Raw genomic sequence first — 22619 nt, 5'->3', positions numbered from 1 at the left:
CTTTAACAATCGCAAACATTTTTACGGATCACTAACTAGTGTCTCGTCTCAACACTCTTCCTGGAAGACCAGAGAGTACTTTTAGTCTGGCCCCTACCCTTTGACCCGTCTCGCTTGGGTGGCCCAGCCAACATTGTCACTGGAACACACAAGCGTCCGCTCCAGTCCAAGATTGAAGTCCATGGGGATTTGGAAAGGAATTACTTAAATTCTGGTATTCTGTCACGTTGACAACAGGCGGGCGTATCGATCACGGCTATCATGAGACAAAAGCACATCTTGCTTTAGATGAAACAGCGATCTTGCTGGTGTTTCTGGAGTTGATAGACTCCCATATGCGACTCTATCTTATGCTAATGGGAAAGGTTACAAGCGTAGATACGACCTTTCCAAAGACAATATGAGTAAGTGAATACGAATGCGTTCCAACGCAGTACTGACGGAAGTATTTTGATTCCAGTGTGCTTATTGTGTTTGAGAGAATACTGTGAGGTCGTATGAGTTATTGATTACAACATTAAATTCGAGAACTCTCTGCAAATGACCTCAGCTACAGATTCCCGGCAACATTGCTGTTGAGTAGAGAAACACACGGAGGTGGTGTCGCGGTTTTCGTCAGAGGCCCGTGGAGTCATCTGTACGCTGGAGCATTTGAACAGAACTTCATTCCTCACGTCATGGCCTACGCCTCATGTTTTGGAAATGGACGCACAATTTGCAACGAGAAATAAAACCTGCGCACGGAGTAATCACCTACAAACAACTTTTGCTCTTAAAGGCCAGAGGCCCTCAAACATTTATGCTTCGTTATGCCTCCTATCCACCTGGCACTGTACCAGACTTTCTCCTGAGTAATGCTGTCAAAATATCACGAAGCCAACTAGGCACTTCTGTCTAGTGCACAAGGATTTCTCTGCGCGTACACTATACAAATTCATGGAGTACATGTATTACTAACTTTACGGACCTGAAATATCATTAAATTTTTACAACAGAAAACAAATTTTATAACGTCAAGTATCATAATTTTATATTTATAAAATCAAATCAGAAACATTTTAAATTTTTATTATAATTCACTTGGATAGCCTAGTGTGCACAACTGGAATTGCAACAAGGTTTGTGTTTTCGTGTTTTCATATTATTTACTTAATATTCAAATACTTTAACGAAACAATTATAATTATTTAAAAAATAATCATGCTTAATAATATGACACGTGGTAAAATTTATAGCTACATTGTATTTACTTTTCTGCGGCAGATTTTAGGTATTTGCTCAATTATCGACAGCCTACATTCACATCTAAATATTTTCCGAAACACAAGTTGATAAAAGTTATAAAAGAACATAATAGCATTACAATGCAGAATTTAACTGATAGCTCTACCTATTCATTCAGGGGTAGGGGTAAAAATTGGCCCTGTTATTATTATTCGCACACCGTTTTAATTTCAGAATCATGTATATTATTAAAATATAACGATTTTAGAATATTGTGTGCCAGTAAGAGGATGCCTGCCTCGTTTAAAACCAAATAAAAATACTATTCCTTAGTGGCTTACAGTTAGTAGCCTTCGTGGATATGAATGAAACCAAGTACGCTGTTGGAAAGGCAGCTCAAGACAAAAATAAAACAGTTTAAGAGTTTTTTATTTCACGATAGAATTGCGTTTCACCTCTTCTGGAACATTCCATTTTAGCAGATTCGCAATTTTGCCTTTCTTATGATGGTATGCGTCAGAAACTACCACAAGAAACATAATTTCACTCCAAAGAACATTGTTACAATTACCAGCATTTATATGACGTACACGCAGATATAACGATAAATCAGCAGCACAAAAATAAACATTCACCAATTCAATAGTAATGTTTTGATCCTTTCAAATGTTCAGTATTCGTTATCTCACAAAATAATTACGGTTAAATACCTGTTTAGTTTGCACTAGGATTTTAGGATGAAATATTGTTTGTGTTGAAAGTGGAGATTGTAGGATCACGAGTGACTTAATGAGTGAAACGAGGAATTGCAATGCAGGATTTATTACGGTAGCTGTAGTATTTAAATGCAATTACACCTGGCTGCAATTCATTCTCACACCTGTCTAAGATGGCTTCAACGATTTCACTGGTGGTCACCGTTGTCTTCCTGACAACATTTACCTGTGCAAATCCAGTCTCCCAGGAGACCAGCAATAGTGGTACGTAAGCATTTCTTTAATTTATTTTAACCTACTACCCTTATTTTATAAAGAAAGATAGACATATTTTATCTGTCCATAACACACTACATTTCGAATCAAGTGACGGATTTTCATGAAATTGGGTGTGAACATCATGTCACAAAAGCCTCCCTACCCTTGTATTTTCTAACATCTTGTTATCAATAATACCATAATGGCGACCTACGAATTTGTGAGGTGGGAGTAACAATAACGCCGCCTACTGCAGGGCGTTTAAATGTTGTGTCATAAAAGGTATTTTAAAAATGTGCAACCTTTGTTAAAGTAACTTCATTTGCAGAAATTTAAACAAAAACAAAAATTACTCACATGAATAAATAATTAATTAATTTTAAAATTAACAGTTTATAGTTCCTCGTAGTATCAAGATACATACTGAAGCATCTGACGATAAGTGGACGTAATAGGTCATTTCGAGAACATCTTGCTTCCAAATAGTAAACCGCGTTTCTATCATTGCCGCCAGCTCTATCACCATCATCAGACTGAAGATTCTTTATCATCAAAATGATCTTCAACATTTTACAATCAAATCCAATTTCACTTTACGAATACAATTAATAATCCAAATAATGTACACAAGTACAAAACTAATATCAGCAATACCACACGTTGAAACAGAATGTGTGCAATGAATTTGCGAATTATTATTTACGACTTCGTCTATCAAATAAAATGTAGCCTACACTGAATTTATCTGTAGTGGCAGGTGAATTATCGCACTTTACTAAGTGACGCTGTACGAACTGCGTGGAGACTACGTTCGATGAGATGCAAAGCTGGAAAGTGAATATATTCTGACTAACTCAGCTACTATCACTTTCTTAAGAAGGAGTCTGCTCCATGGATTTAGTTCTAGTTTGTGTTCTATAATAAGCGTCTAAAAACTCTGAATGAACTAGGAGAAGCTATAAAATGCTCCACACATAACAGCGGCAGTAAATTGCCTGCGACTGCTTTGTTTTACACGAGACCTGTGAAGGCATTTGTTAGACAAACGAGACAAAATGTGAGTCAAACATCGTCAAACCATGTTCTGAAGTCGGATCGGCTTCAAAGGTGTCTGTTAGAAAACCACGACTAGTGTTTTTAGAAAGTATTGGTAATAATATTTCTACTGTCCATTTCTTCTTTTTTTAATATTTATTTTACGAAACGGAAGTCACAAAATATCAATCTCTATAAGTAGCTACAAATATCAAAGTGGCGACTTCCACAATACAAATCATACACCATGAAAATCAAATAGTTCGGTAAATATTTATTTATAGACAATTTCCATGTTTCAGATCATTATCATCAGACAAACTTTCATCGTCTTCCGCCAAAATTTCACCACAGCGTTGATCAAAATGGTGAGTGATCCACAAAATGTGTCGCCTGTTAATTGTAATTTGTCAGGGGTTTAGTTACTTAGTTGGCTAACAAAGTCGTTGGTATTAAGGAAGCCGAAGGTTTATTGCTGAATTAACAAAGAACCCAAGGCTGCTATTCATTTTAGCCTAGGTTTCCCAAGTTCTTTTTTACGTCACAATTTCCGACCAAAATTTTATGTGCATCTAATATACTATTTGTCTTATTTGAGATGGTGCATACTGGCGGCAAAAAGCACAAAACACACTGAACCAGAAGCTGTCAAGTCATGATCTGATAGGCAAGGCGAAGAACGTGATAATGTTCCTGGGAGACGGACTCTCAATTCCAACCTTGGCCGCGGCCAGGACATACCTTGGCCAATCTCAAGGACACACGGGTGAGGAGACGGTGCTCTCTTTCGAGGAGTTCCCTCACACAGGGCTCTCAAAGGTGAGGAGGAATTTTGAACACTCGAACGCCAGTAACCACGACAGACATTACCCAAATAACATAAAGTACGTTACGCACTTTTCTTATTACTCAGCAAAGTTAAGCAAAGCTACACGCTAGTCAGATAACACATATTATGAGGTTAGGTTTGAAGTTATCACGGCGGTGTACCGTGATACCTTATGTGATCCCATTTGCAGACGTACTGTGTGGACAGCCAGGTAGCTGATTCTGCTTGCAGCGCTACAGCTTATTTGGGTGGAGTCAAAGCCAACATTTACACCATTGGAGTGACAGGAAATGTGAAACTGAACGACTGTTCAGCGTCACTAAATGCGACCAATAAAGTGACTTCTATCCTGAAGTGGTCACAGGTAAGATATGTAACATTATTTTAATTTGCTCACTACAAATAATAAGCAGATATGTTAACTTTTCGTCGAATGGTTTAATTAAATAGTAGGTTTTTCGGTGATAAATATTTGTTGCAAAATGTTGGAGGACAACGAGACTTTGAATAAATCAAATCAACAAAGTTCCCAACAGAGTTTATCCATTACGGATACCGCAGTGTAAGTAAAGATCTGCTTCGCCATTCTCTTTCCGGGCCCCTTCTGTCAAGGCTTAGATATTTAATATCCGACCGAAGCAGCGGTTCACCGGGTAGTAACTCCCTTTTCTGTCGTATGCTGAAAGTCCCATGCTGAACGTTTGGCCCAGAGACGAGTTATCCTGACTCACCTTCCTGGTTATCCTCAATGTCTCCAGTCAAATGTTCAGGCGAATGCTTTATAATACATCCCTAATAAACCAATAAAATCTTTTCGGGCAATCAGCCGCGTTAACTGGTTACCCGAGAAGATGTTATTGATTGTACTCTCCGCGAAAGTCTCAAATCCTATATATTCCTAATACTTCCTTCCGTATCCTTTACCGTTCATCAATCACAGAGATATTTTCAATCCTCTTTGTATCACAGTATATGTTAAATAAAAAACACTCTTGAAACAGAGGAAGAATACGCACAGCGTCAATCGTTAGATTATAAGAAAGTATACGGAAATATGAAAGATTCCGAATTGAATGGTAGCAAGTATTCGCCAAAAACATTTCTCTTAATTTTGTCACAAATCACCTATTATTTTAATCTGTTAATTTTAGTCTTTTACAATATACCAAAGGATTTGTTTATTAGCTTAAACGTCTGAATTAAAAATAATTGTTTTCCATGTTCGTAAACCACAATTGCAATTGGAGGATAAATTGATGAAACGTGGTGCTTCAAAGAACGCAGACAATTTTAGCAGCCCTACGTGCAAGCCTCTTTCAAATAAATCGGGCGTAAAAAGAAAGCAGTTCTTCTATGTGCAAGCTTCCGGCCTGTCAAACTGATATAACTTCATAGAGTTGCGGGGGTGGCTTTCCAGGACGCGGGCAAGTCAACGGGAGTGGTGACGACAACCCGTATCACCCACGCGTCGCCTGCCGGATCATATGCCCAGGTCGCCAACAGGGACTGGGAGAACGACGCTGTAGTTAAGAGCTCCGGCCAGGATCCAGATAAGTGCGATGACATCGCAGAACAGCTCATCAACAGTGTTCCCGGCAGGAATATCAAGGTTTGTACATTCTTACTAGAGGAATGGGGCCTATCAGACTATGCATACTTAAGAGCAGGTATATCAACCATAAAAAACAGATTTGATACAGGAGTTAATGAACGCTTTGTCGTTAAAACATTGTGACGATGGTGCGAATTTACACGCATAATAACATCACGTGTCAGGTATAATTACTGAGGTCCTTCGTGATTTCCCTGCGTCTGTCCAACCGAATGTTGGTGTGGTAGGCCTAAAGTTAAAAAGGTCACAGTTGATTCATTCCTGATATTTGCACAATGACAATTCCTAGTCATCTACCAACTTCGTTCGACGATATATAATCTCTGGTATTTAAAAAGTGTTGTTAAATAACCAACAACCAAACTTCCAAGAAATAAATAAGCGTATAATTTGTTTTGTTCAATTTTGAGGTCAGGATCCACTGATCTTAACATTCAATAGAAGATACAAAAACGTCACTTCGGTTTAATATTTACGCGTGGCTTTCTCATAGGTGATACTGGGGGGTGGTCGCAAAGAATTCATACCTAAGAACGTAACAGATGAGGATGGCAAGAGTGGTGCCCGAACAGACGGCGTGAATTTGATCACCAAATGGAAATCAGACAAAAGCAGTCGAGGATCCAGTTCTAAGTACGTGTGGAATAGGGAGCAGCTCCTCAATATTAACCCCAGGAAGACAGAGTTCGTACTTGGTGAGTATATTTGCTAAAACTCAAGTATTTTACTGGTAATGTATTCATCTCTTCTCCCGGATGCTTTAAAATGAAATAATATAATTTGTGTTAATAAAACTGGTTATTTATTACACCACAAACACTTAACGCTTGTAACTAGGTGTGTAATAGATTAGTCTTCTACACGCATTTGTAATAAAATTGTGATAATTCTTGTAAATACTAATTTATCGATTTAAGCATTGTTACATTATAGGCTGATCTTTTTTTAGGTTTGTTCAATAGCGACCATTTGGAATATCACTTGCTAGCCAATGCGACTAAGGAACCGACACTCGAAGAACTGACTAGAGTTGCTATCCAGGTTCTAAGTCAAGAACCTAAGGGTTTCTTCCTCTTTGTTGAAGGTAGGTGTAAAATCTTATTTTAAAGAATGCCCTTGCAACTGTCTGTTTATCCGTATAATTTAATATCCAGGTTTTCGAATAACTGCCGGGAAGGAAAAATATTCCGAACTGCGTTGTGCAAGCATTCCCCAAATATAAACACAAACTTCAAATTTGGTCTCGCACACTAAAGGAACAACAAATATTGCAATAAGAACCTCTGAAACGTCGGTAAACTTCTACCTGTCTACACGGCGCAACTTTCCACAAGACAATAAGTGAAACCCTGAAATGTAACGCGTTGCAATTTTTTTTCTGGATTATTCTTAATTCATAACAAGTTTTATTTTAATTGAAAATATACGTCGTGGTTTTATTATGGCATATTGTCTTATTTATAGTTCCTACAATATTGGGCAACATTGAAGTACAGGCTTAAACCTAAGAGAAATAAAGATCTATGAATATCTCTGAATAATTAAATGGAGTTAATATAAATCATAAATCGGAAGGAACGAAATATCAAAACGCTGATGCCAATGGTGTTAACGCTATTGAGGACAGCTTACGTGTTATACATTCTGATATTATGCAACTTAAAACAGGCGGGCGTATCGATCACGGACATCACGATACGCAAGCACATCTTGCTTTGGACGAAACAGTGGAATTTGCAAAAGCTATCCAGGCTGCCGTCGACCTGACAGATGAAAGAAACACCCTGATCGTGGTCACTGCCGATCACGCCCACACCCTGAGCATTAGTGGTTACCCCACCCGCGGCAACGACATCTTCGGTAAGTTTTACTACACGTAATACGAAGCTGCGCCTTGGTCAAGCACTCATAAACAAAATGACCATCAACATTCGTTGATGTGTATTTACGTGAACACTATCGGGTGACAGACATTAATGAAAGCGAAGAATTTAATTTAATATATAAGTTAATTTCCACGTCATATTCATACACTTTGTTGCAGGTATCGCTGGAACGTCTGACTCCGATAGACTTCCATATTCTACTCTTTCTTACGCTAATGGACCAGGGTACAAGAAACCACTAGCTAATGGCTCCAGATATAACATTTCTAACGATAACCTTGGTAAGTATATGAGAAATTCCTCGCTCATTGCATTGTAATATCGAGTTCATATAAATAATGTAGGAAGGATCTCTGAAATAATATAAGTTTGACAGTGTGAAATGCTCCAGTAATACTAGAATTATTTCTATATTTGTATAGCTTTTAAAACTGTCGTAGAATACTTAATCACAATTATGTGCTGTGATATATGTTAGGAACATTCGATCAAGTCTGTGACTCGTAGAGAAATGCTGGTTCATTAGTTAAACAAATGCAGTGAACAGTTGTTAAAAAAAAGATCCGAACTCCAATTCAATTTGGAGTGTATAGAGATTCAAAATACATTATTTTATAGTCTGCACAAGAGTCAAAAATAATTTATTCCAATTCTATATTTTGTTAAATATCAGAACATCCAGACAAAAAAATAAGAATTTCCCCGATCTCATTTTGGGATTGATATTTTTCCTACGCTACTGAAAGCTTTTACAGATAAGAGGCATAATTAAATATTCCTGTGAATTATGTGCATCTTCTTTCAGGTACTTAAATCGGTATTTTTAAGTTGGAAGAGAATAATCGGTGGACGTGGGGCTGGGGATGATTCCTAACGTCATTACATTATCCGGGTCCCATTAGAATTAACAGAGATGCACTATCACGTAGATAACGATCCCTTGACTCAACAGTGGCGTGGCATGGAACAAATGACCCGTTGCTATAATATAAACTCTCCGTGGAGCTCCTATTTAATTAGTCGTGTTGCAACGAAATGAAAGTCTTTGTATTTCCAGAAAAGAGCGCAACGCATGACAAAACACAAAGATATAATTCTGAATTTAAAATGTTACACCCATATTAATATGATTGTTGGTTTGTTTGTTTGTTTTTTCAGTCACAGTCTTATTAATTTTTAAGTTTAAAAAAGTGCGTGAGTTTTTTTTCTAACTGTCTCTCAGCTAGTCACCGCCTCTACTTTGACGCACGAAATTATACTATCTCAAAATAAAATCACGTTCTAATTTCAGAATACAATTGGTTCATGCTGCTTTGTAAAATAATCTTTGTATATACTTAAATTAATTAGAGGTCCATGGATTCACTCCGTGGGTAAAAAGCAGAGTTAGGTTGAAGATTTCTGTCTTCTGGGTTGTTGCGCTGTATAGTCTGGTCGATGTTAACCAACGTTTCAGAGGTTATACTGCCTCCGTCATCAGGGCGATGAGTATGAAGATTTCTGGCTTCTGGGTTGTTGCGCCGTGTAGTCTGGTCGATGTTAACCAACGTTTCAGAGGTCATACTGCCTCCGTCATCAGGGCCTCTGAAACGTTGGTAAACATCGACCAGACTACACAACGCAACAACCCAGAAGACAGAAATCTTCATCGCCCTGATGACGGAGGCAGTATGACCTCTGACACGTTGGTTAACATCGACCAGACTACACAGCGCAACAACCCAAAAGACAGAAATCTACATACTCATCACCCTGATGACGGAGGCAGTATGACCTCTGAAACGTTGGTAAACGTCTACCAGACTACAAAGCGCAACAACCCAGAAGACAGAAATCTTCATCGCCCTGATGACGGAGGCAGTATGACCTCTGAAACGTTGGTTAATATCGACCAGACTACACAACGCAACAACCCAGAAGACAGAAATCTTCATCGCCCTGATGACGGAGGCAGTATGACCTCTGAAACGTTGGTTAACATCGACCAGACTACACAGCGCAACAGCCCAGAAGACAGAAATCTTCATACTCATCGCCCTGATGACGGAGGCAGTATGACATCTGAAACGTTGGTAAACATCTACCAGACTACAAAGCGCAACAACCCAGAAGACAGAAATCTTCATACTTGCCGCTGTGAAAACCTCAAATCTTACAGAGTTAGGTTCATTACCATATTCGCACGAAGCAGATAAATTCAGTTTATGCCCTCACACACTAGTATTTCAGTATTCACATTATGCTCCCATACACGCCTATGTTTTCCAAGCGGTCTCTGACATTCGGGTTGTTTTCGCAGCTGATGTGAAGTACCGATTCCCGGCTACATTACCTCTGGGAAGCGAAACACACGCAGGTGATGACGTCGCGGTTTTCGCCAGAGGCCCGTGGAGTCATCTGTACTCTGGGACATTTGACCAGAACTTCATTCCTCACGTCATGGCCTACGCCTCCTGTGTTGGAAATGGACGGACAAGTTGCAAGCCGCATGTATAAAAACGTAACCATTGATCAGTAACTGATGGCTATGAACAGGAAATTATAATATTGTAGACTACTTTTCATGCACAAATATTTCTGATACTCTAAAGAACTTATTAGTATAAGACTATAAGAAATATGTAGGCATTCAGCTACTGAAATATATTTACTGCAATGTAACCATACAGTAAATTTAACATTATGTTTTATAAATATATGATAGCACAGTATAATTTCCGTCATTTTACTAAGCCCGGCTAATAAAACTCATCGATAACACGTTTTTCCATGGACTAACAGCAATTCGACTGTCGTTGGATATCCTTTGAAGCAAGTCATACTGAATATCGTATTCCTTATCACCAAAATTAATTTCCTGAAGCACATATGTGGTTTTTGCGAGTCCAAGAATATAATGTATTTCTGAACGCAAGAATGAATGCTATATTCCTCCAAAAAATGAGAACTTGAACTTGTTTAACTGATTTAATAAAATATCATTTAAAGCAAGAAATTAAAAACTCAAGAGTACCTGACCTCAATCGATTCCAGTGTTCCTCTTTCCATACAAATTTTGATTTATGTTTAACTACAGTTTCGCATTTATTTTAATGTTGTGCTTATCGATTTCAGACGCCACTGCAAAACGCAATAGCAAAATCTTACAATAATTGAGATCGAAACAGCATTAAATGCGGTGAGGATAATAATGTTGTTGTTCTGGTACAGCGTAGACTCGTATGTGGTCTGAACATTGGTGATCCTGGAATTTATTTTTAAAACACCGTTTAAAACTATTCTCTTCCTTCGATTTGAAAAACTTATGACATGTATGAGCTCCCTGAAACACAGCCTCTTTTCAGAATGGATGTAAACCTATTTAGCTCCAACGTTTCAAACAGTATTCTGCTGTGCTCTAATAGCATTACACTGGAGTGCTGCGTCGCATATGAGAACTATCAAATCCAAGCGAATCCCAGAGCAGTGAAGTATATGAAGTTTCCATCCGATAAATGGAAAATACGTGTAGTGTCACGCCATGTTAGTGAGAGATAAACGATGTGTAAGAAGGTGGACACATAGTATCAATTGTATTTACGCCCGTATAAAGGCGATTCTGAACTATCGTTTACGTGAAGAATATTGTTTCATTATGATAGGAACTAGTAATGTATATAATTTTGTCTCCGACCTCTATGGAAGATGATTCGGGGAAGGAATGTCTCGATGATAACATACAAATATGTAAAATGTGAGATTTCACGGCGGCTACGATGATGAAGATGACTGATGATAATGATGTTTTGGGTTCTGACTTGAAGATGGAGAAAATAAACTCCAGAACCCAAAAGAACGTCATTATCATCACAGTGTTATGGCCGCAGAACTTCAACGTATGAAATTTTGAATTTCATATGGATTTATTGTGAACATTTTCATACGTTGTTTTGGAAAATAATAGCATTTACGTGGCACAAAGTGTTTAGTTATGCAGACTACTGTGATCACATTCTGTCATGGGTTTCTACAGTAATTTATGGGCCCTTTATAGGCATAGACCTATATCCTGTGTTGTAAAATAGAATTGTTCATCGTCAAAATAACAGAACCATTTCCCAGAAACATCCACAATAATAACCTTCTTCAGAGACCTATTAGCGAGTTTCATACACACATTAATATTATCAAAACTTAGTTTCACTCAGCATAAATATTATCTAATGATACATAATGCACTATAATTTATGATGTGATGTCATAAATAGTGGCAATGCTGAGACTGAGCAAAGTTCTTGCATCTTTTTCGTTAAATAAATAACTGTGAAAATAACTGTTTTGCATAACTCACTTTATAGGAATTTGGATAGTGAATGACAGAACACCAGGTTGAAATTAAAAATTACAAGAATTCCCTTTTAATTTCATCTCGAAAGCCACTTATGTATAGCTTTGTCCGAATAGGCGTGTATTTAAACACACGACACATAAGATTATTTTATCTGGACTTGAACTAGGACTATTGGACACCGTCCTTCGGAATTTCCGACTCACATCACAATTTCTTGCTTATCTCTAGAACGTGTATCATAAACTCACAGAAAATTACTAACGACAATTGATAAGAACTTACGTCGAATGTGCATACAGCCCCTGGGTGTAAATAGACGAGAGGTACAATAACCTTGGCCTTAATATGACACATTACTTCGTGACGCAGGCCGTATATCTTCTGTAATAATCCTATAATTCTCTGAATTATTTCGTGAACCAATCTAAACTATACGAGACGATTTAGGAGTCTCAGCTCACTCTTATGATCTTTAGTTTTAAACGCCTCCTACTTATAAATCTAGGTCAAGTGGTAGCTTCTTTATAACTTACAAGAAATCATAAAAAACTTCGGAAATATTTTAAACATAGAATTAATTATTGTGATTTAGTTTCTGTTTCGTTAAGAACTGCATGCTTCTCCGGCTGACAGGCCCTCACGAATACGTAAAAGAAGAGGGCGATGTTTGACGACAGCAGAAATAAGCAAGAAATTCTTCGCGTACTTCCAAAACGTAATTGATAAAGCTCTAAGAAACCGGCATGTAGTTACAGTATCAATGTCCTCTGAACCGAGAACACGCATGAAAAACTGAGGATTTTCGTAGCATACCTCAGTTTCTCTAAGTTTTGTTCTTCATAATAACCTATAATACACGCAATGTCTATCTTAACCGATTCACAACTCAGAATGAACTGCCTAAAATTTCGAAAGGAAAACAATCCACTTCGGCTGGGTGTTGCAATCGTAAGAATATGCTCAGAATCCAAATAGATCGACACCCATGCAGCACAGGTGTCTCAAATCCTACTAAGAGCATTCATAATTATAAGTTTACAGAAAGCAAACACTCGCAAATAATTTCATCTCGACAGTTTTTAGATTTCTGTTATCTAACTGCTTAACAGATAATCTCCTTTTAGGTGATTGAAACCGGTATTAAATCTTTAAGAACTTGATTGTGAATGTGGTGCGTTTAAACACGCGTAAGTTAGAAGGTGGGGGGAAAGATTGCGAGGTAGGTTTATTGCTACAGCTCGAGTATTTATTGTAGGCATGCTCCCATTTTCTGTCAGTCAACAGACACTAAATACTGCACGAATTCTGCTCATCTTAACTCAAACATGGTTTTGACAATCAGCCCGTCCACGCTCGTGTTCGTCCTGGCCTTGATAACCACGGTGGCTTGGGCAAGACCTGGTTCTGAGGACATCGACGAGCGCGGTAAGAAATCTGAATATGTTTCTATCTTGCGCTTTGTAGCATAGCGGGCACAGGGATCTGATTAGTGACGAGGGATAGCTTTAAACGGGAAGAAAAATAAACGAATTTGACAGTATAATGAAAACGACCTGAAGAGAGGAGTAGAGCCAACTCTCGAAACGTTGCGTGTATGAAATGTACTTGAGACTATGGGCAATGCCCATCATATAATAATATTTCTACAAACATAGGTTACGCAGAAAAGACCTGGGATGTAATTGTGAATATTATCTGGAAAAGCTGAGATAAATCAAGAACAAAGTTAATGACGGAAACCGTACTCAGGGAGTGAGAAGACATTTTATTGTCAAGGACAAGGAATTTAAACGACTTCTTGGGTCGTTAGTTGCTTAACGACTTTGTAGTATCAAAGTCGATTGACATGGGAGGACGATTACATGTGGTGAACTGGAAACGATGGATAGAAAGAGTCCTAGCTCAAGGAATCACGGGAAGCTTCAGTCACAATATCCAGTGCTCCCACCGAGATTCGAATCTATACAGTCTAAACGTGAATGATTAATGTTAACCACTGTACCGCAAATTTCGTTGACTTTCCTATTAAAATGTGAGTCTTAATTTTCTCTGGATTTGTTCGGGGACGATAATTCAAGTGCACGGTTTATAGGTACAGTGTACAAAAGGAATGATGAATTGGAAACAGTCTGACAGGAAAGGTCGTGGCCAGTTTTGTGGTTATATCCTAGCATTAGGCTGGAAATACTGTCAGGACTGCAGGGCCGAGAATCAAATTCGGTCCTCTGGAGCAGAAAAAATTATCGTTAACCACTACACCGTGTCTTTCGGTGTGTAAAGTCACAACTGATGTTTATTAAGTTCGGTAATTTTTAATCTGCATTAAACATTTTTCACTGCACTTAATTCTGTTACATATTGGTCCACTTAACACAAAGCTCGAATCATATATATTAAATCAAAAAATCCAGCGAAGCTATAGAAATACTTCACCTTTGTGCTTTATGAGACGAATACTAATTCTTACATATCTGCATACAATGTTATCAGACAGATCTACGTTTAAAAAAAACTAATCCGTTAAGTCTGAAGTAAAAACTGCATTATCCTTAAGATAAAAACTGACTTAAATCTAAAAATCAAGGTTCTCTGTGTTTCTCTGATCAGGTGACGGATCATCATGACGTTTCTTGTGTCTGTCGGTCTTTATTGTATAAACTAGCAGTCTAAAAGACATAATAAAGAAACAAGAAGGCAGATCACTGTTTGACCAAAGAAAATAGCGTGTACGTTATAATCACAATCTCCACACGGCAGATCAGCATCACAAGAAGGCGTCTTCTAAGACTCCATAAGAAGTATTCGATTCGGCGTTCCCATGCCGCGAAGGCGAATACTTCGACGGAGCTGTCCTAGGTTTTAACGTCGTGGAGCCTTTATTTTGACATCAACGTTTCGGAGAAACATAATGCAAGACTGAATATGGAGATATCATTGAAATCTGCCTATGAATTTATACGGAGTGACAAACCAGAAGAACAACTCTGCATGAAAAACTACAGTATAGAAAATGTCTTTGAGTCACCGTCCAACTTCGGAACTGCGATATTTCATACACATAGCAATAACATGGTTTCTGCAAAAATTACAAAACAGCGTTTGCTTTCAATTCAAACACCAACATATGCCACCAGGTGGCGACAAATCTTATTATTTCAAAAGGTAGAAATATCTTTATCCGAAATAATTTGAAAATATCGTCAATCAGTTAAATACACCGCACGTTTATTCACGTTTAGACATTATACTGCGTTTTCCATCTTTCGCTCATAATACAATCTTAATCTTGCCCTAATGACTGCGACGTTCACTATCATATCCTTATATGCGTCTTTGATCTTTATTGCTAAGCAGCTAACAGAAGACTGGTGCTAAAGTCACACGAATTCTACCAAAAAGCAAAATTTGAAGATTCATCTTACATCAACAAATACTTATCACACAGTCACAGCTGATAAGAATGTTACTAAGACAATATACACACGTCAGTGACATTTTTGGGTTCTGATGGTTATTTAATGACGCCATTCACATTTTCCATTAGAATAACGAGCACAGATTTTTATTTTCTGTCTGTCACCCTGTTTCTTCAATATGGAGTTATATTCCAACTTTGTCTAGCTTGTCTTACTGCATTTAATGTTCTTCGCACTAAGACTGGGGAATATCAAATGCATAATGGAGAACCAGCATTGTATGGCTTTTGCCAAAGGTTGCTGTGATTATGAAATAAGCGACAATTAGGCTGGCAGAACACGCAGTACACATGGAAGAAATAATCAACGTACGAAATAATAATTGGAAATTTTCCGAAGATAAGCAAGATGATATTCACGTTGTTTCCGTCTTGATTTAATGGGAGTTAATACTATATTTAACAAAAGTATAAAGTGCAATACCTTAGATTTCAGTGTGCAGGAGTACGTAAAGCAATCGCTAATTTTTCTGGTTGCGTGCCCATTCATACAATATCGTGTGCAAAATGCCTTCTGATTAACAGTGAAATGTTTGTTTTTCTACGTGTCTGCGAAAGTATTTTAACCACAAAGTGAAACGTGAGGGGAAAAAATTCTTATTTTCCACGTCTGTAAAATAATATTGCTCATTCCTAGAACGAATGGAATCTGCTAATACAGTGTGCGCACAAAATACCTTCGCAACTTTCAAGGCTTGTGTATATTTATAATGAACACACACGTACCAGAATGTCCGTAATAGTGTCAGTTATCTGATTGTTTAGTTATTTCACATTTCTTGGTAAGGATGATGGAGACAAATACCCATATAAAATACGTCTGCTGACGTCTCGTGAACAAGGTGGCCACAGAGCCAGAGACAACCGTTTTATGGAAATGTGTAACTTACTTTTTTAAAGTAAAACACTGCTAGGTCGCCATGATAGCACCAGTATTTTCTGGATATTATTCTGATGGTTTTGTATCTTTGTATATTGTTTTGTAACATTTTGGAATTCGCTCCATGCAGTTCCGATTCCATCATGTACGTGGCAACTTCAGCACTAGAAAATAAATATAGCAAATTTGTTCAGGCATGGGCCTCTGTATTGGAATGTGTTTTGAGAGTGCACTGTTAAACGTGCAGGAGTGCAGAGGCATGTCCGGTCTGTCACAAGAGAGGGAGTAATTATGTGGGTCTATGCGTGTATAGGCCCATTCCCACACAAATAATCTAGTCTTGCATTGTTGTTTCACTGTGTTTTGTTTACGTTTTAGATACTGCTCATCAGGTCCACAGAACAAGACGTTCGAGAGGCATAAAAGATTTCAACCCCGAAGACGGTGAGCTACTGAGACGTGCAGTAAAATAACTTTCCAGCCGACAGTAATGGTTGTGAAGTTGCACTTTGTATTTAGTTGAAAGCGCGAGCAATTATTGAAATGAAATTTTACAAATGAAGTTAGGTCTTTGAATTCGACTACTTTAATGTACCGAATATTTGAAAATTATTAAAAATTAGCATTAGTTTAATCGGAGATCTGGGTCTTCATTAGATCTTATCATACCTTTGTTTAAAGTATTAGAATTTAAAATATACAGCAAATTAACGCGTCGTTTTACGGACATTAAAGAATTCTTGGATTAATAATCTTTAAAAGTTACTGCTGATGGGGTTTCCCCACTTTTTAGATTTGCTACAGCAAAAAGAAACACGGTACTGTGTGATAAGAAAAGATCAAGCCGAATTTCAACATCATAGCGTCTTAGTTAACCAGCTATCACATTAGTTAAATATGATTAATCAAGTAATCGGATTAGGATAGGTTGTTAGTTTGGCATTATCAGGCTGGTGCAACTGCAGTTATTAACCATATTTTAGCAAGTCATATACACTCAGTTATAAACGCGAATAATCATGTTGAAGCGCCTCTGAACCAACTACTAACCACACTCTATATTATATACGATTTCAGACTCAGAATTCTGGATTAACGGAGCACAGAACCTTCTGAGCACGAAATTAGGAAGAAAACCTATAACTGGACAAGCGAAAAACGTGATCATGTTCCTGGGGGACGGCTTTTCGATCCCAACATTGGCCGCTGCTAGAGTGTACCTCGGGCAGTCCCTAGGTGAAACGGGGGAGGAAACTGTGCTCTCCTTTGAAGAATTCCCCAATACTGGACTGTCTAAGGTGAATGAACAGACATTAAAAGGACATCAGTACGCTTAATGAAATTGGACAAGTGTGCCCAAGACATATTCTATATGTCGGTTTATGTGGCGAGAACGTCCAAGAAAAATCGGAGAGCAAAAATAAACTTCTTGTTGTCGTGACATGTTTTTTCAGACCTACTGTGTAGACAGCCAAGTGGCAGATTCTTCTTGCAGTGCAACGGCGTATTTGGGTGGGGTCAAGGGGAACATCGGCACAGCAGGCGTGACTGGAAGAGTAAAGGTTGACGACTGTGCAGCCATGCGAAACGTCTCCAATCAAGTGCCATCAATTCTGAAGTGGTCACAGGTAACGTCTGTCGTGCTGCTATAATGTGAGACACATTGTAGTCAATAAAGAATAATAAGTGATCACCGAGAGTGAGCAATGAGATGACGTTTTTCTGGGTTGTGACGCCATGTAGACTTGAAAGTAAATACCAATATATTAGAACAACACACTAAACACATGTTTAAGACTGAAGTCCTGAAGATGGAGGAAGTATATTTCTCCGAAACGTTGGTATCTGACTAAAAGTCCACACGGCGTCACAATCCCGATGAAAACATCGATATTTTCATCGTCGGCAGTGAGAACCGCATGTCTTACAAAACAAGAACGATCACGTTCAGTGTATCATCTGGTCGACGAGTAAGTTTACATTAGAGAAAGAAACAATGGCGTAGGACATCATTATGACCACGCGTCTATTATGTATTTTCTGTTAACATTACTTTGAAGCAACTGACAGTTCTACTTAATCTCATTTTGCCATAAAGTTTCTTATATTTTTCGCTAAGCTTATTCCATAGTACTTAAATACGAGTCACGAAAACTAACATCGTGTTTACGAGAACTTTCAGGATAGAGGCCATATTCAATAGAAGAGAATTAAAGATACAAAAGTGTTGTAGTTTTCAACGACAATGCACGCACAGTTTTCATGAAAATCCATCAACGGTTCAGAATCCGACACTTCTTTTTTCCTGACGAAGGTTCCTTGCTGATATTGCAGGACGCCGGCAAATCAACAGGGGTAGTAACTACAACCAGAATTACCCACGCGTCTCCCTCCGGTACATATGCCTACATCGCCAACAGAGACTGGGAGAACGACGCAGAAATCAAGAACTCGGGTCAAGACCCGGACATTTGCGACGATATTGCAGAGCAGCTTGTAAACAAACTTCCCGGCAAGAATATAAATGTAAGCATTTATCACTGGTCGTTGGTATTTTGGATGTCAACAAGTTTACGTTATTCTTTGACTGCTTTACGCATTCGCCCCAAGCATGTCTCAACGGTCATTCTACCCGAGAAGTTGACACACAAATCTTAAGGTCAAAGACCACTTAAGAATCCTAGGATTAAAGAAACTAGGTCTGAAGATGTGAACTGTAACAAAAGTCCGTGGCTGGAGCTTGTAAACACGATAACGAAATTTCAATCTCAGTAAAAGGACAGAAATTTCTTGACTAGCTGAGCAACAGTTAGTTTCTCAAGAAGGAAGGTCCTACAACCAAGAAAACAGCCATCTTCGGACTCACCGCCGTGAAACCCTCAGATTCAAATACTGTTTCTGTTTGACACAGGTGATCCTGGGAGGAGGTCGAAAGGAATTCCGTCCAAGAGACTTCACAGATGAAGACGGCACTCCCGGAAGCCGAACGGATGACGTCGATCTGATCGAAGTTTGGAAAGCCGACAAGGTGGGACGCAATGCTAGCTTCAGGTATTTGTGGAACCGAGACCAAATAATGAGTGTTGATCCCACTGATTCCGACTACGTACTCGGTGAGTAACTATCTGTCTGTCTGTATTTTAATACATGTTTCTATCACTACCTGTACAAGTTCAAGTTTGCTACATATTTAGCGCAACAGGAAATATTTCCCTTCTTTAAGGGCTGTTTAATAGGGATCATTTGGAGTACCATTTGCTGGCGAACAGGAGGAAAGAACCAACCCTGGAGGAAATGACCACATTCGCAGTACAGGCGCTGAAGAAAAATCCAAATGGCTTCTTCCTGTTTGTCGAAGGCAAGTTGAATGGAATTACTTATTTCTGTGGAGTGCAGAATTCTGAATTGAAGCGCCGGGTACTACTGGTCTGAAAATGGAGGCAATACTTTGCTCCGAAACATTGGTGACAGCTTACACGGCGTCACAACTCAGAATATCACAATCCACATTACAACGTATTGACTTCTGCAGTATCCTGTAGTTTTTAATTTTCTTCGCAATTTTCATCCAACAACGTCTTGTAGCTATAGTTCTGTCCAGATTACGAAGGCGTTTAAACATCCTCTTTTGAACTTGAATCACGCATCCAATCTTCACAATCCTTTTGTCGCCACAAATTTGACTGCCAGTAACATAAGTCTATATACTCTGCAGCCTCCATCCCCCAACACCTGTAACAACACATACTTACATGCTACAATTAAAGCTGTAAAACAGAAACAGCTGTAACATCCCCTCCCCCGCGACTGCCTTCATAAATAATCAACACTTATGGCAATGCACATTTATCTTCACAGCTCCTTGGTTTTTATGTACCCATATCACTATGTTAGCGCTTCAGAATCCAACACTTTATCGATATCAATGCCAGTCTTTGTCGGGACGCGACATAATTTGTTAGAGACGTGGTCTTTTTTTAAAGATAAATGCCCGTTGTCATAGTACATGTCACGTAAAATATTAATAAACTGAAGTTCGAGGATTATATACTGGTAATTATCGGCCACATTCTTTACCTACTTCACTTTAGCCGTAGAAAGTTACAAGTTACAATAAATATTTCTCACTTCGTCTCACAACGTGTGACGAAGAAGTGTGAAATCTTTATGATTTTCAGGTGCTTTGAATATTTCTCCGAATATCACGTCAATAACAACTTATAAGTTTCAGGAAATAAGCTGCCATGATCTTTCAATACTGCAATTTATGATTATAGTCTAATATTTAGAAAATCGGAGATACAGACATAGATTCTGTGTCATTTTTAAAACAGGTGGGCGTATTGACATGGGTCTTCACGATAATAAAGCACACTTAGCGCTGGACGAAGCAGTTGAATTTGCAAATGCTGTACAGGCTGCAGTCGATCTAACAGACGAAGAAGACACGCTGATAGTGGTCACGGCCGATCACGCCCACACCCTGAGCATTAGTGGGTACCCTGTTCGAGGAAACAACATCTTTGGTAAGCATGAATAAAAGTAGCATTTGGTCTGTTTAACAAAAACTAATGCACACGGCGTTTCATTTAATTTCTACGAGTTCATATTGAAACTATCAAATTTTTATGAAGAGGTTTGTGACTTTTCAAACGACTACCATAACGTTGTTAATTCTCGGAGAATTCCATATTTTGTTTCAAGTTGTACGTAGTGTCAAAGATAGTAAATTATTCTATATAACTCGTTGATATTTTTCGTCATTATTTTCTAGGAATAAGTGGAACTTCTTCGGTTGATAATCTTCCATATGCAACTCTTAGTTTTGCTAATGGGCCAGGATATAAACAGCCAGAAGAGGATGGTACCAGATACGATATTTCTAGAGATAATACGAGTAAGTATGTAAATTTGCCAAAATGCTCCGTTCATTAGCAAAGCACTTTTCGAAACAGTTCTGAATGCTTGCATTAGAAAGGGTCTTATCAAATCGATGTGAAATAATATTTCACAGTCGAATTAAATTCAAGGAAAAACCTTTGGCTAGAAAAATGTTCGAAACAGAAACTGTGCAAATTTGTAACGTAAATATTATCGTACGTTTTGTGAACTGAAGCTGTCCCAAGAGCCTAATATGTGACAACCGAGGAAAAAGGAGCAGAACAAGAAACGATGACACTGTGAGAATTCACGCAAGGTACAAGACCTGCTTCAAAATTCACAACTGTACTGGACATTTATACTTTAATAATAACTAATTAAGTCATACGCTGGCGGGGACAGAGATAATTAAATTGTGACGCTACATTCGGTGTGCGAGCAGTTTTAATTTTGTCTTAATAGCTTCTATGGCGTTGTGTCCTGCAGCTACGAAGTATCCAATCCGTAAACTAAATTATTTTAATATTTAAGTTAATAAGAGTGAAAAAGTACAGTACATATAGATGAGGATGACATCTTCCACGACATTTTACTGCGTTAACTATGAAACTGCTTTGTGGCACTTCCACAGTGGATGCTAATTACGAGTTCCCTGCAACGTCGCCACTGTACAGCGAAACACACGGAGGTGACGACGTCGCGGTTTTCGCCAGGGGCCCGTGGAGTCATCTGTACGCTGGGGCGTTTGAACAGAACTTCATTCCTCACGTCATGGCCTACGCCTCCTGTGTTGGGAATGGACGCACAAGTTGCAACGATAACAGAAAATAAACGAGAAGTCAAACGCAAACACTAATTTGTCATCAATATTTGTTTTGTCATACGAAATCTGTAACAGCAAGTTCTTACGTATACGATCAGCTGTTAAACTAAGCTACGAAATAAACTTTCAAGAATAATTAAAGTAATAGTTCAGTAACCCTTTCCGTGATGAGATACAATGGTATTTCCATGTTAACTTACAAACCTAAACTGCAAAGAGCTTAACTTAAGTGACAAGATATGCACGTATGGTTTCTGATAATAGCACACAACAAGAATATACAGAGTAAAAGACAGGTTTAAAATAAGTACATATCACTTCCAGCTTGGAAAATGTATAAAGAACTAAATTCTTCAAGACAATGAAGTTTTCCGATGACCAACAAAGTGATTCGCGGATTCTGATATTGCTATTTTAAGATATTTCTTCACCTATTCCCACTTCAAGCTTTAAAAATTCCAAAAATAGTTAGCAGATAGGTAAGACGATTATTTTACAATCCACAGACGTTAGCGTTCATGGTTACTTGATACGAATACGAACCATGCAAATAACATTGAAAATATAACGAAATGCTAGTAGTGAAATGGTCACACAATTATATATTAACTTATTTCAAAAGTATTCTTAATCATTCTTGTAAACTTGGAAATAATATTCCGTTTCGTAT

General features: G+C 38.2%; 2 protein-coding genes across 2 annotated transcripts; both read left to right on the top strand.

Annotated features, from left to right (window-relative positions):
* The first annotated feature begins 2062 nt into the window (after window positions 1-2062).
* LOC110836492 (membrane-bound alkaline phosphatase) lies at window positions 2063-10274 on the top strand. The gene is made up of 10 exons (XM_022077712.2): window positions 2063-2204; window positions 3536-3601; window positions 3832-4052; window positions 4253-4426; window positions 5480-5671; window positions 6168-6369; window positions 6624-6758; window positions 7343-7534; window positions 7719-7841; window positions 9860-10274. The coding sequence occupies exons 1-10, from the start codon at window positions 2114-2116 to the stop codon at window positions 10054-10056; spliced, it is 1593 nt and encodes a 530-aa protein (XP_021933404.1). The 5' UTR covers window positions 2063-2113; the 3' UTR covers window positions 10057-10274.
* Window positions 10275-13142: 2868 nt separating this feature from the next.
* Window positions 13143-22090, top strand: LOC110836500 (membrane-bound alkaline phosphatase). The gene is made up of 10 exons (XM_022077743.2): window positions 13143-13315; window positions 16624-16689; window positions 17323-17543; window positions 17700-17873; window positions 18580-18771; window positions 19157-19358; window positions 19469-19603; window positions 20580-20771; window positions 21020-21142; window positions 21758-22090. The coding sequence occupies exons 1-10, from the start codon at window positions 13216-13218 to the stop codon at window positions 21955-21957; spliced, it is 1605 nt and encodes a 534-aa protein (XP_021933435.2). The 5' UTR covers window positions 13143-13215; the 3' UTR covers window positions 21958-22090.
* The last annotated feature ends 529 nt before the right edge of the window (window positions 22091-22619 follow it).

This window comes from Zootermopsis nevadensis, unplaced genomic scaffold, assembly GCF_977971745.1.
Source record: "Zootermopsis nevadensis isolate Lab colony 2312 unplaced genomic scaffold, Znev_1.0 Znev_ptg000027l, whole genome shotgun sequence".
In the NCBI taxonomy this organism is placed as follows: Eukaryota; Metazoa; Arthropoda; class Insecta; order Blattodea; family Termopsidae; genus Zootermopsis; species Zootermopsis nevadensis.
Note: the sequence above shows the minus strand (reverse complement) of the source record. Positions and strands in the feature narration are given on the sequence as shown.

Coding starts and splice junctions, on each gene's coding strand:
- LOC110836492 (XM_022077712.2), top strand. CDS start 2,114: ATGGCTTCAACGATTTCACTGGTGGTCACCGTTGTCTTCCTGACAACA. Junction 2,205..3,535: donor CCAGGAGACCAGCAATAGTG/GTACGTAAGCAT, acceptor TCCATGTTTCAG/ATCATTATCATCAGACAAAC. Junction 7,842..9,859: donor CATTTCTAACGATAACCTTG/GTAAGTATATGA, acceptor TTGTTTTCGCAG/CTGATGTGAAGTACCGATTC.
- LOC110836500 (XM_022077743.2), top strand. CDS start 13,216: ATGGTTTTGACAATCAGCCCGTCCACGCTCGTGTTCGTCCTGGCCTTG. Junction 17,874..18,579: donor CAATTCTGAAGTGGTCACAG/GTAACGTCTGTC, acceptor CTGATATTGCAG/GACGCCGGCAAATCAACAGG. Junction 19,604..20,579: donor CTTCTTCCTGTTTGTCGAAG/GCAAGTTGAATG, acceptor TTTTTAAAACAG/GTGGGCGTATTGACATGGGT.